Source organism: Eulemur rufifrons, chromosome 14 (assembly GCF_041146395.1).
Source record: "Eulemur rufifrons isolate Redbay chromosome 14, OSU_ERuf_1, whole genome shotgun sequence".
Lineage (NCBI taxonomy): Eukaryota > Metazoa > Chordata > Mammalia > Primates > Lemuridae > Eulemur > Eulemur rufifrons.
The window spans coordinates 15,438,826-15,456,625 of record NC_090996.1 but is presented as its reverse complement, the minus strand read 5'-3'; the positions used below and the strand labels follow the sequence as shown (position 1 = coordinate 15,456,625).

The 17,800-nt window shown below is 44.5% G+C and overlaps 1 protein-coding gene across 2 annotated transcripts in view; it reads right to left on the bottom strand.

Annotated features, from left to right (window-relative positions):
* Nucleotides 1–3,503: 3,503 nt before the first annotated feature.
* Nucleotides 3,504–17,800, bottom strand: part of GNA12 (G protein subunit alpha 12) — a 97,163-nt gene continuing 82,866 nt past the window's right edge. The window contains exons 3-4 of one of the 2 annotated variants that reach the window (XM_069485833.1): nucleotides 8,105–8,155; nucleotides 3,504–6,673 (exon numbers count right to left, since the gene is read on the bottom strand). In XM_069485833.1, coding sequence (XP_069341934.1) covers nucleotides 6,104–6,673; nucleotides 8,105–8,155 — 621 coding nt within the window. In that variant the 3' untranslated portion in view covers nucleotides 3,504–6,103. The remainder of the gene's footprint in view (nucleotides 6,674–8,104; nucleotides 8,156–17,800) is intronic. The other variant, XM_069485834.1, reaches the window with a different exon arrangement.

The window sequence follows — 17,800 nt, the reverse complement described above, 5'->3', positions numbered from 1 at the left end:
GGGGCTGTTCCTAGCAACCCTGCTCTCAGCTCCTCCTCCCCGACTGGAGCTGGTACCAGAGAACACCGGAACCGGGTCTGGAGGACGTGTTTATGTCCCACCCAGAGAGGGTTGTGCTCTTGACGGCCTGCGAGTCTGGCCCTATGGAGAAAAACTTTTCCTTGTCTGGACTTCTGGTCACATTTAACAGGTGAGATTTGGGGTCCAAGCCGGCCCAGGCTGACAAAGCTGGGCAAGGCTGGACTCTGAAACCCATCAGGAAAATGTGGTTCCGCACGGAAACTCTACCTTGACTATGAATAGCTGGGGTCACGCTCACTTGGGGGAAATACATCAGCTTTTAGAAACACAAAATGAAGTGAATTCACTGTTAATAAAAGGGCGCCCACGTGACAGGCTGGAACGATAGCCCTTCATTGTCAAGGCAGGAGCAGGCTGGGGACGGGCAGCCCTTCTCCCACCCACCCTGCCCGCCCTGCTCACCCGAGGCCAGGCTGTCCCAGGCCGGTAAGAAACTCAGGCTCTCCAGGACCCCAGAGTGGCTGCTCTCGTGTTCCGCTTTGGTTTGCGTTACATACATGTAAAAAGAAAACCACCTGAAGAGAAAAACTACCTTGCACAGCCAGCTCAAGAACAGAGCACCTCATTTTCAGAGCACCTCACTTTACTGTGGAGTGAGCAACAGGGCCACTCTCCAGTGTGACTCCTAGAACACACCTGATCAACCAGATGCCAAGTCTGTGGGTCTCTCAAAGCAAGGGCCTCGCAACGATGGCATGTTCAGAGGAATGAGTTTCCAAAGGCCAGGGTTACAGACAAGAGCAATTGTCACCCTGTTCTTAGCCACACCATACCCCAGTCAGCCAGCGGAGAGACGCAGTGGCCCTAATGTGTAGTCGGCTTTGCCGGGTAGGAGCCGTGGTCTGAGTTGTCTCCCGCTTCCTACCCCCACTACACATGGACACCAATCCCCAGGAATATCCACCTTGCTAGGACATTTGAGCACTCACTTATTTCTAGTAACATCCCGCTTCTTGTTGTGTTGTGGGATTGCATCCTTTGAATAGGAAATTCAAATGCTGAGAAACGCTCAACTCTCCAAGGGACTGGTTCAGAGAGATGTGGGTTAAACGATGCCCCATGCACGCCAAGCACAGGTCTTCCTGCAGCCCTGAGCTCAGGGCCTGGAGGTGTGGTCACAACCTTCCGTCAGCGGACCTACCCATCACGGGAGTCCACTCGAGCATCAGACACAGCTGGAGAACGTGTCAGACAGACCCCGAAAAGTGGGACCCCAGAAGCAGGACTGGCACATCCGCACCCCATAGCCTTTGCTCCACATGAAGCTACTCGAACTTCAGACAGTACCTTTCTCTGCGCACAAGGGCAAACCAGCCTGTCATCTGCTGCTAAGGCCTGTTCGCGTGGCAGTTTTAGCTTCTGAACGGCGGAACTGAACCAAATGGGTCCTTTCTTGGGGAACCCAACACCTTCCTCTTCAAGGCCCAACATGATGCCTCACAAAAGGAGCACGAGAGTCAAAGGCCAAAGTCCCTACAACCATCCCCTTCCTGTCCATGTTGTGTGACTCTCCTCTGGTGCCATCTGTTCACGGGCATCCAGCCCTCCAAGCGGCAGACCCAGTGACGGCTCTCAGACCAGGGCCAGCTCCCCTAAATGCCAAGACATCAGGGACACACAAGGATCACATATTTAAGGACCATCTCTCCCTCGACCTGGCATGCAAATTAAATAAGCCTTAAAATAGTCTTTTTCTTCAAAGCTTCCTAAATTTCAGGGAATCACTTCAGGATGATCCTGCTAAGCACATCTGATGTACCTTACAGAGAAAATGGCACCAAAAGATGTGAAAGGGCTACATGCACACTGTGAAAGGCTTTTTAGCAAGGACTTCCTCTTAAGTAGCCAAAGAAAGCTACAGTCACTACATTTCCTCGAGGCAGGTGGCTGGTCACAGTGAGGGGGAGAGCTGGTGGCTCATTACATGGAAGGATAGATATAGTTCTCCCCGTGCTGAACACAGAACCCCTCCAAGCTGGCAGGCACCTCCAAGAATGTCTGCTTCAGTGGCTTGCAACCTGGGCTGTACATGGGAATCACCTGGGACATCAGGAGATCTGGGTGTATGCGGTTCATATCTGCTGGGTCCTGGGCAGCTCAGCACAGCACCTGGATAAAAGCCCCCCAGGTGATCTGTGTCCCCAGGGCTGAGAATCGCCATGCTGTCCAACTGTGACAAATGAAGAAACTGAAACTCAAAGAGCTCGGTCCACAGCCACGTGGACGGCTGAGACACAGTGTGCTCATGGCTGGCATTTTTCTGGAGAGGTTTCTGCCTTTCCTACCTGTGGGCAGTTCAAGCCCCCACCAGCCACACACAGGCAATGGCACTGAACAATATCCACACTCCTCTTTCTAGAAACCTGCTCATTTGGGAAAGAGAAGAGATGCCCAGTTGTGCAGAAGACCCAGTTACGGCGGAATCCTGAGCACGAGAAAGCTCTGACCACAGGCCATGCTGATGACTGGAAGGCGTTCATGCTTCGTGCGAGTGGTCTCCTCATGTTCTGGCTGGACCAATAATCCCCGGGGGTGGCAACGACAGAACTCCCCACCCCACCATTCCCCCGGGCTCCTCTGGTCTCTGGACCATGTCAAGTGTCAACAACCAGGTCCTTTCGCTCGGGGCTTCCCGGTTTGGGGCAGCAGGGCTTCTCACTCTCACACACACACACATACACACACACACGCGTGTCTTCATGTGTATGTGCTGCTATTACATGCTTTGAAGATGTGTTCCTGAAGCTTTCACTCACAACCCATTTATCCTGGTTCTCCTGATGCAGGCTTTGTTTGATATGTGGGAATAAAAACTGATTAACATTATAATGAACCACTTTCAAATAAAATTAGGATTAGAGTTATTTGCTCTGAATTTTTGGGAATGAAAAGTTAATTTAGTGTTGGTTTTGAATGCCTAGTGGTATTTTATATTAAGAAAAACTAAGGATTTATTTTAATAAACATAAAGAGACTGAAGGTGGTCACATCTTCAAAGCAGACCCCCCCAGTCCATGCTAACGCTGTGTGCAAAGGTCAGCCACGTGCAACTGACCCGGACAACTCTCGTTCTAACGGGAGGCTTTACCTTAAACGACACCGAGTCCATGCGTTGTCTGTTCCCAGGACCCCAAGTCAGTCATAACTCATAATCTTGTTTCAAGATTATTTTTTTGATCTTGGAGGTAAAATAGTTTCACTTTTCTTTTACCAAAGTAGAAAAACTACAAGAATAAGAACTCTAGAGATCTCTATAAATTACAGAGCTATGACTCAAAATCTTTGAAACAATTTCTCTACAAAGAAAAGAGTTAAAAATATATTTCAGTAAAAAACCTACATGTGTTCCTTATGTGTAAACAGTATAAGTAGGAGGAAAATATCTTATTTTGAGGAAGTTTATTGTTACATTTTTGCAATAATAGATGAGGCACAACTACCTCCTGCTTCTCCAACATCTCAATAAAAAAAAGACAACAATCAAGGATTAACAGTGAAATTAAAATAAAAAAATACAAAAGCCTAAGGTTTTGGAGAAAAAAATGACTATAATCTTCGTGTAGAAAAGTTGTAAATGATTTCGGTTTCGCCTTGCAAGTAGTTATGGTCTCCAATTACAACACAGTACCCAATTTACAGTGGGGTGTCGTTAAAGGCGTTCTGATTCGCCCTGGTCCCGGGGAAGGGGCGGCAGTCCAGGCTCAGCAAAGCCAAGTGTGCGACCAGGCGGGGGGGCAGGGGCTGAGCTGGTCCTGGGCCCCGGCCTCCGGGCCATCCCACCCCGCTTCCTGCTGACACAGAAGTCCCGGTGTCTCATTACTCTCATGCTTCTGGGTTTGCAAGTGACTAGAAAATATGCCCAACTGTTTAAGGGAGAAAAGCCCTGGCTGACAAGGCTGCCCTGCACTCTGGGAGAGTGTTTCAAATGATTCCCCCAGTTACGCCAGTCACGGCGGCAGTGATCTCCAACAGAACCACGAAGAGGATTTCCAAGTTGGTGGGGAACAGTGGCTGCCCTTCCTCTGGGCCAAGGAGCCTGACAAATATGATACAGAAAACTGACCGGGGCAAGCGAAGCCCACCTCACTGTGGACCAGGGGGCTCTCACTGTTGCAATCTGAAAATGTGATCTGAGACCAGCCTGGTGAACCCTGCCAAGAGCAAGCTTTTTCCTTCAAAACATGGTCATCGGCACTGATCCCGGTCACATCCTTTCAGTTTGTGAAGAGCCACAGGAAGCAGTACAAAAACAGCAACTTTTTTTTTCCAGCCAAAGAAAGAGCCCAAAGCCCAGCAAACACTGACACAAACCCCCAAGCACCAAAAGAGAAGGAGAATTCCATGTTGTCTCCTAATTAAAATGCTGTGATAACAAGGATGACTCAGAAGCAGGTTTTTGTCCTCCCTCTTCTGGTTCCGCATCTGCCCCAAGATTCATGTTTATCTGGCTTGCTGGAAACAAGCTAAGAGTGAGACAAAAGGGGCGCAGGGTCGGCACAGTGTGGCCTCAGGACAAGGCCCCGGGTGTGTTATTAAGCCACAGCAACACGTGGGTGCCGGTTAAGAGGAAGCTTTTCCTTCTCTTTTGAATGCTAGGAGAAGTCCCCAAACGTACTAGACAGGCTTTTCTAGTAGAGTAATGCACAGAGGGGACCAGTTTGGAATGCAATGTATTTTTAAACACAGCGAAAGACACCTGGCAGGTAACTGGACGAGTCAACTGAGCTTCAGATTGACCAGCTCACGCCAACATGCACAGCCCTCTGCGGGTTCCGCCCACGAGAGCTGTGTCTGGTAGTTTACTGTTCTGCGTGCACAGTAATAGAAGCAAGAGCCCTTGATAAAAATCAGACTTAAAGGGGAGCCGAGAACAGGGACTGGCTGTCCAAAGGCACTGGTGTAGTGGCAGTTTGGAGAAACTCAGATTTCTCCAGTTGGTGGGTTTCCAGAAAGGTCAGCTGTTAGGAACTCGCCAAGCAGCTGTGGCGTTAACAAAAGCTCTGCTAGTAGTCTTGCCAGCTTTTACAAGCCCCAGAAGAGAAGATGAAATTCTTGACTATTTCCAAAAGGAGGAAAAGCTACATGCTCTCAACTGTAGCGTCAGAAGATGACTTGCAAGTAAGACAGCAAAGGCATCTGCAAGGCTACTTGGTTTGTGTGTCTTTGCACTGGGTGGGGCGAGGGGAGGGGAGGTAAGAGGTGAAAAGCACCGCTGTGTGCACACAGATAGAGCCACATTCACTGCCAGCATCCCGCGTCCACTCCTCGCTGTGCTGCTGGGCAATCTGGCAGGGCAGGAGGAGCTGTGCGTGCTATCGGGGCATTAAAGCCAGTTCACACCTGCAAAGCTCCCAATCCCGTCCTCAAAGCTGGGAGGGGGATCCTTGGCACGGCTCCTCGGCTCAATCTGATAGGCTCGGATTAGGGTCTCTTAGGAAATTGGCACGAGAGTTTTAAAAGGCAACGTGTTCACTTTGGGAAGTGGCATTCGGACGCTGGGGCTGCAGGGCCAGGCCCGGGCACTCTGAGTTTAGCAGCATCGGCGTGCATTTGATCTCCACAAGCTACAATTAGGCAAAGCTTTCAGGTTAGTTTGTCTCAGCGAAAAAATGCAAGTTAGAGAGAAAAGCCATCTGCAAGGCTGGCTGGTTTCTGTGTTTCTGTCATTAAAGAGAGCATGTGCGTGCACATACACACACACACTCTTCAGTTAAATTGTGTCAGAAAGAATGACATTTCTGTAAAAAGAAAGAAAGCTGTGTTATTAGGTATTCCACATTAATACCAAAGTGAGCACTTGGATTTTCAGTAGTTTCACTCGTCCCCAGGATTCAGTAGCTAACATCAAAGTTTCCGTGTCTGTTTGCCTAGAGGTTGTCGGCCTGGCTGGTTTTACAGCATTCTCGAGCCAGGTGGCATGGATCCGAGAACCCACTCCAGAACCATGCAGGTAAGACACACCAAAGGGATCTGACCAACAGCCGTGGAGGCTGCTCAAGGACGGCGACAGAGGGCTTTCCCTTCACTGCAACATGATATCTTTCAGGTTCTCCTGCAAGATGGTGTCCTTCACAGCATGAAACACGAAGCGGATGTTCTCAGTGTCTATGGCGGTGGTGAAGTGATGGAACAGCGGCTTACTGCGATTCCGTCTCTTCCTGTCAAAACACTGGACCAAGTAGCGCTGGACGTCCTCCAGCCTGTGCGGGTCGCCTCTGAAATCTGGGAAGTGCTTCTGGATGCTGACGGTCTTCACCTTCTCCACCAGGAGGTCCGTCTTGTTGAGGAACAGGATTATGGAGACGTTGAAGAAGAGCTTGTTGTTGACTATTGTCTCAAAGATGTTCATCGACTCCACCAGCCGGTTGGTGCGCCTGTCCTCCATGAGGACCTGGTCGTACTCACTGGAGGACACCATGAATAGGATCGATGTGATCCCATCAAAGCACTGGAACCACTTTTGGCGCTGAGACCGCTGGCCACCCACATCCACCATCTTAAAAGGGATTTTTTTAATGACGAAGTCATGTTCCACAATTCCCTTGGTGGCTTTCCTTGCCAGCAGGATGTCTTGCTTACTAGGAAAGTAATTCTGTAAAATATAAGGTAAGGGAGAAAGAACACGAGAAAATAAGAACAAAAAGATGGTGAAAAGATAGGGTGGAGGGAAGGGGTTAGACTTTTGTAAGAAGTTGAACCAAACACCAAAAGCAAAGTTCATTTATAAAATTATAAATTTACCATGAAACAATACTTCATTTCAAAATGAATGGAGGCTCCCTTGTCTGAGGAAGAATGATCAGAATGGTCACTATCAGTCCCCAATGTAAAACCGCATCAATTTTTTTCTCCAGAGGAAATTTATCATCTTTTTGTTTTAATACCACAGACACATACCTTTTCATTTTTCTAGCTTCCAGAGCATATACATTTTAAAACCCTACTATGAACTAATTTAGGTTTTGCAATGGTATTTAAATTTAGTCTGCAATATATTTAATATGTTATTCTTGGAAAACTCTTAAAGTCTTTAGCAACACACAGGCAACTGCAGTAACTCCTATACCACTCTGATTTTGCACTATTACAAACCCCCAGCGACTAGTGCACACGGCCACTCAGGTGGCAATCTCACCGAGAACCAAGCAGGGATATGACCAGGCCTCAGTCTGCAGGGCTATCTACCAATACAGGGTGTGCTGGGTGTGTAGGGACATAGAAACATCTTCAGTAACACTGCAGGGGCAGAGTAGCAAAATCCAGACTGTAGGAAACCCCACAGGATACATGATTCAGTTACTCCAATAAATAAATTGAAAGAAAATACAAGATGGAGGGAGAAAGCTATAGCTTAAAAGAAATATGAGTGACACAGACCAATGCGATGTGTGGATCGTATTAGGACCTTACGTGGCTTCAAATGGCTAAAATGAACCAACATCAACAAGAAGACATTAATGAGACAATTGGGAAAAACCTCAAAACTAATTTGCTAATTTTTTAGGAGCGATATGGTGTCATGGTTATGATGTTTACAGTCTTATCTTTTAGAGATATACTCTACAATATTACTGATGAAATGACATGATGGCTTTGCTGCTGGAGGTGGGGGTAGGGTTGATGAAGCAAGATTGGTCATGAGTGATATGGTAACTGTTCATGAACTGGTCATGAGTGACAACTGTTGTACCTGGGGTTTCATTATACTATTTATTTTGTATACACTTGAATTTGCTATATGAAAAAGTTAAAGGAAACAAAACCCTGCTTTCACTAAAGAACTCCACTGTCTCCTCCGTGGTGATCTGGGCGAAGGCATTCCTATGGACCAATTTCTTCCCCCTCCACCCTAAGACAAAATCCAGGTCTAAGGAAGAGCACGCCATTACAACACTGTTCATGTTGATCTCAAATAAGGCCCTTAAGTACAGCCAAAGCCCTTACTACTTGGATTGCTTTGGTCTCAACACAAATGTTTTCTAACGCTGGAGCACAGATTCTCAGGGTGGAGGTCTTTACTCACCAGCTGACCAATCCGGTCCAAGTTATCCAGGAAGTACTTCACTGATTCACCCTGTCAGGAAGAAGAAATTGTCACAACTCAGTCTTGACTGAGGAAATAGAAGAATTTAACAGGGTAACAGGAGTGTTATTTTGCCTCTGTGTAAACAGGAAAGCTAAGTGAAAAGACTAAGAATGCACATGTATTTTTAAAATTAAAAACACAATTTAAAAAAATTTTAAAAATGCAATTTCTTTAGTTCCAACCCCAAGTTTCAAATTCAGGTGGTATTTTTCAAAGTTCCCCTGCTGGATTCTGGTGCTTGGCGGGACGCTACCCCCCCCCCCCCCCCCCCCCCCCCCGCAACACCCCTGGCAAGGCTAACCTCTTCCTGTCCAGAGATGGAGACTGGCCGGCCCACTTCCGGCCACGCCGCCAGGGAGGGACGGGACAAGAACTGGGATTTTAAATTTCAGTTCCTGTGCATAGTATTGCTTCTGACAAAGACAGTCTGATGGACCCAAGACATTATCTTTAAAGACAGTAAATCTTGCAGGGAAGGAGCATACAACATTTCAGTTTCTAGAAATACTCCATTATTACTTCACACATTCTTAGGACTTGATTTATGGTACAGAACGAAGGAGAATCTTTCATTTGGATGTCTGTGGTGCAATGACAAATGCTGCTTCTGGACTGAACGTCAATACAAACTGAGACGTGTCCTGTAGCTAGACGTGCACCTTTAGAATCACTCACGATCCTGCTTTAGGAAGTGTCAAATGCAATGGCACACACAGGACGCGAGAGGAGCTTCGAGGGCATTAAACATTAACTCAAATGAAGCAACACAGAGGAAGCAGTCAGTGAACAGGCACGCACAAGATTCCCTTAGAAAGCAGCATGTTGAAAATTAATTCTACCATGTATACACAAAGGATGTGGCTTTCTGAAAGATTTCACTGTGAACCTTGCTCTGGAAGACAGCTACCACCCAGGCCGTCCCAGGTTCACGTGCTGCCTCACATCAGGGTCTGTGGGAAGGGCTGTCTGGGCACAGCTCCCATGGCTTTCTACCTTCTCACACAAGTGTGCACTGTGCGAGGTCACACAGACACGTGGCAAGTTCACATTCTAGATTTTTAGGAGGAAAGACCACTGGAACGGCACTTGGTTACAGCTTGAGCTGTGACTTCACAAAAAAGGTTGAACAGTGACAGGGGCAGCCAGCTCCTGCGTAGGTCATCCTCCTCCCCACCTCTCCCCAGACAGGTCCAGGGAAGAAACCAAAGAGTAAATTTCCTTTAGTGAAGAATCAACTTTCCGGTTTTAGACTGAAGGACTTTTGGATAATTCAAGAGAGAGGATTTTGTTTAAGGGAGAGAAACACACATTTCCCCCATCGTACACAGCACCGATTCTAACTAGCAAGTACACTTCTCTCTCTCAGCACCAGCGCACCAGCGAGCACAGGCCGACTTCCCGACAGTCCGCTTTGCAGAGGCCGCAGGCGGCCGGGGCCTAGCTCTGGAGCAGGGAGACGCATCAGAGCTGTGAGATGAAAACCTCACTTCCGCAGCACCCCGAGCTCCCTGCACGACTGGCTGGCTATTGTGCCTCTCTCTCTCTCTTCCAGACAAATCTCTTGGCTGTGGGAAAGCCAGCGTCAGGACGGCGTGTGGCCACTGGCCCTTCTGCCAGCTGTGTTGGGAGCGCCTGCTCTGTCCGCATGTCCTGCCTCCTCCCACGCTGGGACAGGAAACAGCTGGGCAGGGGGAGAGCTGCTGGCGTGACAGCACCCTCACCTGATTTACGACGCGTTCTTTCCCTCTTCTCCCTCCTACGTGCTCCTCCTGCCTCTCACGCAGGGCTTGGGAGGTGCATTGTCCCTGTGTCGCCCCTGCCACGTCTGAACCACAGTGGCACCCCCCTTAGTCCTCCAAAGGCTGGGCAGTGGCGGCAGCTTGCAGCCACGGCCACTCTTGCCCATTTCTACTCGTGGTGGCCCCAGGCACAGAGAAGGCAGAATAAGCTCTCCTACTGGGGTTTTAACTTGGTTGGGCATAAAAAGTCATAGCAATGCCAATGCCACAGCCAATGTTCTTGTTGCCACAAGCCACTGAGATTTGGATTTACCCAAACAGTGCTGGCATGAAATGCAGAGTGCCTCAGAGGACAGCTAAACAGAAAGTACTTAAAAAGTAAGGAGATTTCCCCCCAGTTTGAATTTAAATCTCTCTTGAGTTTGAAATTAGGGTCATCCCAATTGTACTTTAAAACATAACAAATGCTAAGAATGTAAAAAGATCTTTATCATTTCTTTCTCTACCAGGATGGTTCATTTATCTCCACAGTTTGTTTCCCTGCATTGAATGTACTTAACTTATCTATGATTCTCAGTCATTTTGCATGGTTGGGGGCCTCCGCTGTCTAGCAAGGACCACAGAAAGGAGAAAAATCATAGCCAGTTTCACGCCAGGCTGGCCTCCTCTCACTAAAAGCCTCAGGGGCCCGTGTTAAAGCTGCCTCTGACCTGCACACAAAGCTCTCTACTGACAGCGTGGAGGAAAAGAGGGAAGTGGGGACACAGCAGCCTGTGCAAACCAGAAGCCATCACTGATGTTCGTGCTCTTGGCTATCCTACTAGGCTGGGCTGCAACTACAGTTCAGTGCACTGTGGCTTAGCTTCAGACACTGAACGACGCACCCCTTGATGTGGCATATAGCCTATGGGACAGTCATTTGCAACGGACTCCTCAATTCCCAAGGCATCAGCTCATTGAAAAGTGTAGGTTTACAATTGTAATATATTTTCAACACTAGGAGAATTCAGCCATTTCTTCAAAAAAATAGCATGTGGCAGAAACTGAGATGTCAACATGAAATTAGCTGCTTAGTAGAATTACAAAAACAGAGTATCATGATGCCAAAACAATCCTAGGGTCCTCTCTTGACAGCTGCTGAAGGAACATGGTCCAATAAAAAAGAGTAAATCCAAAATGGGCTTTTGATAACCTTCCTTGATTTGAAAAATCTAAATCACTTAAGATTAGTAAGAACATGGGCCAGGCATTACATGCCTGTAATCCTCGCACTCTGGGAGGCCAAGGCAGGAGGATCGCTCGAGGTCAGGAGTTCGAGACCAGCCTGAGCAAGAGTGAGACCCTCATCTCTATTAAAAAAAAATAGAAAGAGATTAGCTGGACAACTAAAAATATATGTATATAAAAAATTAGCTGGGCATGGTGGTGCATGCCTGTAGTCCCAGCTACTTGAGAGGTTGAGGCAGTAGGATCGCTTGAGCCCAGGAGTTTGAGATTGCTGTGAGCTAGTGATGTCACGGCATTGTTGCCCAGACAACAGCCTCTGTCTCCAAAAAAAAAAAAAAAAAAAAAAAAAAAAAAGATTAGTAAGAACATGGACTTGTGGATTAAACAAAACAAAGAGAATTCATTAGGGTGGGATGGGAGCCCACTGAGCACATGCCTGACTCGGGTCTGCTCCCTGCCTCGACGCTCCCAAGACAGCACTGTCCTCTTGTTTGGAGCAGAAGGGATGAGTCTGAGGCAGGGCTGATGGGTGGGGAAAAGGGGGTTGTTTGTTTCAAGAAACAGCAGCAGGTTAATTTGGGGGCCTGTGCAGCTGTGCTAGGCACAGACAGGTGGATGTGATGTTAAGAGAGTGGCAGGGCCTAGCCAACACAGACCAGTAAAGAGACCTGCATTTTGGCAAACCAGCCACATCCTTCACCAAATCTTCTTTGGAAGCACCTGCTACCCACAACTCCAGTGAGAGAATGACACACACTATGCTTGCTGCTGCCAGGGCTGCCCTGCTGCAGACCCATCCGTCCACGCTCTGACGTCTCTGCATTAGTGAGGCTGCCCCTTCACAGACATCTGCTGGCCTCAGGCAGCTCCTTCTGCTAATTTAGGACCACGAGGAAAGAGCCCCAAATCTTTCAATATGGTACAAGACCAGGCTCTTGACGTCAACATGCTAGGGGTTGGCTTGGTTCCACTGTGCTCTCTGCTAGTCTTCTGAGCCCTTGTACCCAAGTGGTTCCACTCAGGGTCCTCTGTCAATGTCACAGGCTGATGGGTTTGTGCAGTGGAGGGTGTGCATCAAAGAGAGCCCCTCTGCTTCAAGAACCACTGGTCTAGGTACCCCTGAGGGTGAGAAAGGACAAAGTGAGTGTGGTCTGGTCTAAGGCATCAGGCGAGGTGGGGTGAGATCAAGGACCACAGAATGGTCCTAAGGAAAACACACACTAACTTCCAGCTCTGGCCAGGTGGCCTTTCAGTTTCAAATCCTGTCTACCCATCATGAGCTGTCTTACAATTTCTGCACTTAGAGAGGTTAGCTCTAAAAAATTCTAAAACAGGGTCACTCGCACGCACTGTGACTGAGAACCAATGGTGAGCTGGAGGATGCTAAAATTTAGTTTGCTCGCTTCAACATAAATTACAAAGGCAGATTTTAAAAGTATCGTATACTAAAAATAACAAACTACTCCACACACACACACTCAGTATCTTGTGGTGACAAGAACATTGGCTATGGCATTTGTGTTGCTGGGACTTTATGCTCAATCAAGCTAACACCCCTGCAGGAGAGTTTATTCCGTTTTCGCTGACTGAATCATATCATCCCTGAACTGTGGTCACGGTGGTGTGTGGCGACAACGGACGTTCCAGGGGAAAGCCTACCATCTTTCTGGCCAGAAGAACAAGATGAAGGAGCTGCTGGAGGTGAGGAAGGAACCTAAAGGGAAGACAGACAAGGGACGGAAACCTCAAATTCTGTGTGTAAACTCCACCCAAGACTCTGGTTGGCCCCTTAATCACACAAGCGTGGGGCAAACCAAAAGCAGTTCAACTAAGATCTGAGCTCCCGCCAATGCAGGTGTGACCAAGTTGGTAGTGTTGGTCTTACCAAGTTAACTGTCTGCCAAAGCAAAATAATCAACATTAGCTGGATGAATATAATGGAATATGGAGTCCTAAAACAACATTTATAATGTCCAGGACTGAATCTAAAATTACTCAATATATGGGGAGCATTCATCCTCAGGGGAAAAAAATTAATAGTTACCAACTCAGATAACCCAGATACTGGAATTACTGGACAAAGACTTCAAAGCAGCTATTATAATTATACTCAATTAGGTTAAAAATGTTTATAATGAATAAAGACATAGAAAAGCTTAGCAGACAAGCATAAAATATAAAGAGAACCAAATGGAAATTATAGAGCTAAGACATACATTATCTGAAATAAAAAATTTAGTGGATGAACTTACTAACAGTCTTGGGATGACAGAGGAAAGAATTAGTGAACTTTGAAATCAGACTAACACAAATGATCTAATCTCGAAAAGAGAAAAAAGGTAAAAGGAATGAGAAGGAGACGCAGGCCTCTGTGGGGCGATTTCCCAAGGCCTAGCAGGTAAGCAGCTGGACTCCCACAGGAAAGAACATGGAGAATGGGGCAGAGAATTTTTTTAAAAAGCAGAAAGCTTTCCAAATTTGGTGACGGACCTAAATTTACAGATTTCATGAAGCTCCACAAACTCCAAACATCATAAATATGAAGAAAATCATGCCAAGGATATTAAACAACACACTTCTGAATAATCCACGGATCCAAGAAGAAATCACACTATTCTAGTCTGACATGTAAACAGCTTGGAAGTCATCACTCTCTTCCTTACAAGAAAAAAAAAAAAAAAAAAAAAAACAACCCTGAAAATCAAAAACTCTTCTTAGATCCATTGGAGAAATGCGGTCATAGGGCAAACTGCTGCCCCCAAACTGGAGAGACAGACAGGCAAATACAGACAGTCACAGCTTAGCAGGAACAGAAGATGCCGTTAGAGCCTGCAACTGACGTAATATGTCCCCCTTTTAAGAAAAATTACAGGAATCCTCCCTTATGGAGGGAGTACTTCTAAGACCCCCCAGTGGATGACTGAAACCTTGAACAATACCAAATCCTCTCTCTCTCTCTCTCTCTCTCTCTATACACATACACACACACACACACACACACACACACACTGTTTCCCTATTACACACACATCTATTTATAAATTAGGGATAGTAAGATATTAACAATAAAATAGAACAATTATAACAATATACTGTAATAAAAGTTATGTGAATGTGGTCTCTCTCTCTCTCGAAATATCTTACTGTACTGTACTCACCTATTTTTGGTTGGCAGTCAGCTGTGGGTAACTGAGACCACAGAAAATGAAACCACAGATAAGGGGGGACCACTGTACAGACATGTTAAAAGACCTAAAAACCACAGTCGGAAGAGACAAAGCAAGCATCATAACCAGAATCAGATATGGCAGAGGTTTTGGAAAGATCAGATTGGAAATTTAAAATAATTATGACTAATTTGCTAGGAGTGATAATGGAAAAAGTGGACAACATGCAAGAACAGATGGGTAATGCAAACAAGAAAGATGTAAATTCCAAGAGAGAATACTCAGAAATGCTAGAAATCAAGAAGAATTCATTCATAAAGTAAATTAGAAAATATTTTGGATTTAAAGATAATGAAAAGAAAAACATCAAAATTTGTGAGATGTGGCTACTACAATACTTATGGGAGAAATCTGTAGCTTTACATGCTTATATTAGAAAAGAAAAATGATCCAAAATCACTGGACAAAGTAAAACTCAAGATAAGTAGAAGTTAGAAAATAATAATAAGACCGGCTGTCAATCAAACAGAAAATTAACAAGCAATGGAAAAAGTTAACAAGGCCAAATGTTGGTTCTTCCAAAAGGTCAACAAAATCGATAACCTCTTTGTTGGAGGAATCAAGCAAGCAAAAGAACAACTGCGCAGTGTCAGGAATGAAAGAACTGTCCTACAGATCCTACAAACCTTAGAAGCGAACGCTATGAACTCTGTGCTAACAGACTGATATCTTCGATGAAATGGACAAATTGCTTTAAAAATTCAATTTACCATAAGTCACACAATATAAAACAGAAAATCAGAATAGACCTTTAAAAAATCAAATTTATTAAAAAATCTTCCCCGAAGGAAAACTCCAGTCTTGGATGGTTTCACTGGAAAATTCAATCAACCATTCAAAGAATAACACTAACCTTATGCAAACTTTTTCATAAAATCAAAGAGGAAGAAATAACTTGCAACTCCTTTTATGAGGCCAGCATAACCCTGATACCAAAACTGACAAGGACATTACCAAAAAATTACAGACCAATATTCCTCTTGAAAATAGACACAGTATCCTTAACAAAACCTTAGCAAATCAAACCCGACAACAACATATGAACGCTGAATACTTCTCACCCTAACATTTGGGATAAGGCAAGGATACCCACTTTTACCGCTTCTGGTCGACACTGTTGGAAGGCCTACCAGTTCAAGAAAGCAAACAAGTGCAAGGGATAGGGATTGTTAAGTAAGAAATACAACAGGATTTGCAGCTCACATAACTGTTCAAATGCAAAATCCTAAGGAAATCTTTAAAAAAGCTAACAATGGAATCAATAAGTGAGTTTAGCAAATTCATAAGATACAAGGTCAATGTACAAAAATCAAGTGTATTTTAAGTGTATTTTTATATACTAGTGTAAACAACTGGAATATAAACTTTTAAAAAAGCAATTCCATTACAATAGTACCAAGAAACAAAAATTTAGGAATAAATCTTTTTGCTATAAATTTTATATCTTGAAATACTTATAGATGAACAGGAAATTGCAAAGAGAGGTCTAGTGTACCTGTCACTTATCTTCCCAATAGTTGCATCTTACACACTTATAGAACAATATCAAAACTAGGGAGCTGACACTGGTACAATGTGTATGCGTAGTTCTGCGCCCTTTATCACTTGTGTAGATTCACGTAACCACCACTGCAATCGAGAGTCAGAGCTGTCCACCATCACAGAAGTCTCCGCCATGCTACCAATTTATAGTTACACCCACCTTCCTTCCTCCACCATCCCTAATTCCTGGCAACCACTAATCCGATTTCCATCTTAATAGTTTATAGTCACTGATCTGTTTTCTATCCCTATAAGTTTTTATAAGTTTTCCCTTTTCTATTAATAGTATGTATTTTGAATGGAATCATATATAGTACGTGGCCTTTTGAAATTGGCTTTTTTCCCCACACGGCATAATGCCCCTGAGATCCACCAAGTTGCTGCCTGTGTCAACAGTTCCTTCAATAGTTCCTTTTTACTGCTGAGTAGTATTTCATCAGAGTTTATTTAAGCATTCACTAATCTAGAGACATTTTGGTTATGTCCATATTTTAGCTATTACAAATAAAGCTGCAATCATCATTCCTGTATGGGTTTTGTGTGGATATAAGTTTTCATTTCTCTGGGATAAATGACCAGGAGTGTGACTGTCAGGTCACAAGGTAAGTGTATGTTCGGGTTTTTAAAAGAAACTGCCAAACTTTTCTAGAATGGTTGTACCATCTTACATTCCCATCAGTGATGTATCAGAGATCCAGTTTCTCAGAATCCTCACCAGCATTTAGTATTTTTACTATTCTCTATTTTATCTGTTCTAATAGGTATGCTGTGATATTGCACAATGGTCTAAATTTGCATTTCCCTTAATCTGCAATGACTCAATGGCGAGTGATGCTGAACATCTTTTCATGTGCTTATCTGCCATCTGTACATCCTCTTCATATCTTTTGCTTATTTTCTGCTTGTCTTATTTTAGTACTGTTGAGTACTGTTTTTGTACTATTTTGAGAGTTCTTTACATATTCTAGATGTGAGTCCTTTTTCAGATATGTGGTTAGCAAATACTTTCTCTCAATCTGTAGCTTGTCTTTTAAAACTCTTAAGAGAATCTTTTGTAGAGCAAAAGTTTCACATTTTGATGAAACTGGAATAACCTTTTTTTCAAAATTGATTTTTTTTTATGGGTCATACTTTAGGTGTCGTGTCTAAGAATTCTTCACCAAGTTCTAGGTCCTAGGGAAGTTTCTACTGTTATCTTCTCTAAGTTTTAGCATTCCGCATTTTGCATTTAAATCTGTAATTCCATTTGAATTAATTTTTGCATAAGGTGTGAGATTCATGTCAAGATTCAGTTTTTCTTTCCTATGGTTTATGAGGTTGCTCCAGCACCATTTGTTGAAAAGGTTATCTTTCCTTCATTGAATTGCTTTTGCCTTTTGTCAAAAATCAGTCAGGCATACTTGTGTAGAGCTATCTACGGGTCTGTTCCATTGACCTATGTGTCTATTCCTTCACCAACACCACACAGCTTGAACACTGTAGGTATATAATAAGTCTTGGAGCTAGATAAAGTGATTCCTTCTACTTTATTCTTCTTTTTCAAAAATGTTTGGCTATCCCAGTATCTTTCCAGATATATTTTAAAATGATATTTATATCTACAAAAGATCTTAATAACATTTTTCAAGAGGTGAGCCTTCACTATGTTGTTCAGGCTGGCTTCAAACTCTTGGGGTAAAGGGATTCTCCTACCTCAGCCTCTCTAGTAGCTGGAACTACAGGCATGTACCACCACATACAGCTTTGCTGAGATTTTGATAGGAATTGTGTTAAACCTATATTTCAATTTGGGGAGAAATGCTACCTTTATGATGTTGAGATTTCCAATGCATGAACATACTATGTTTCTCCATTTGTTTCCATCTTCTGATTTCTTTAATGAGTGTTTTATAGTTTTT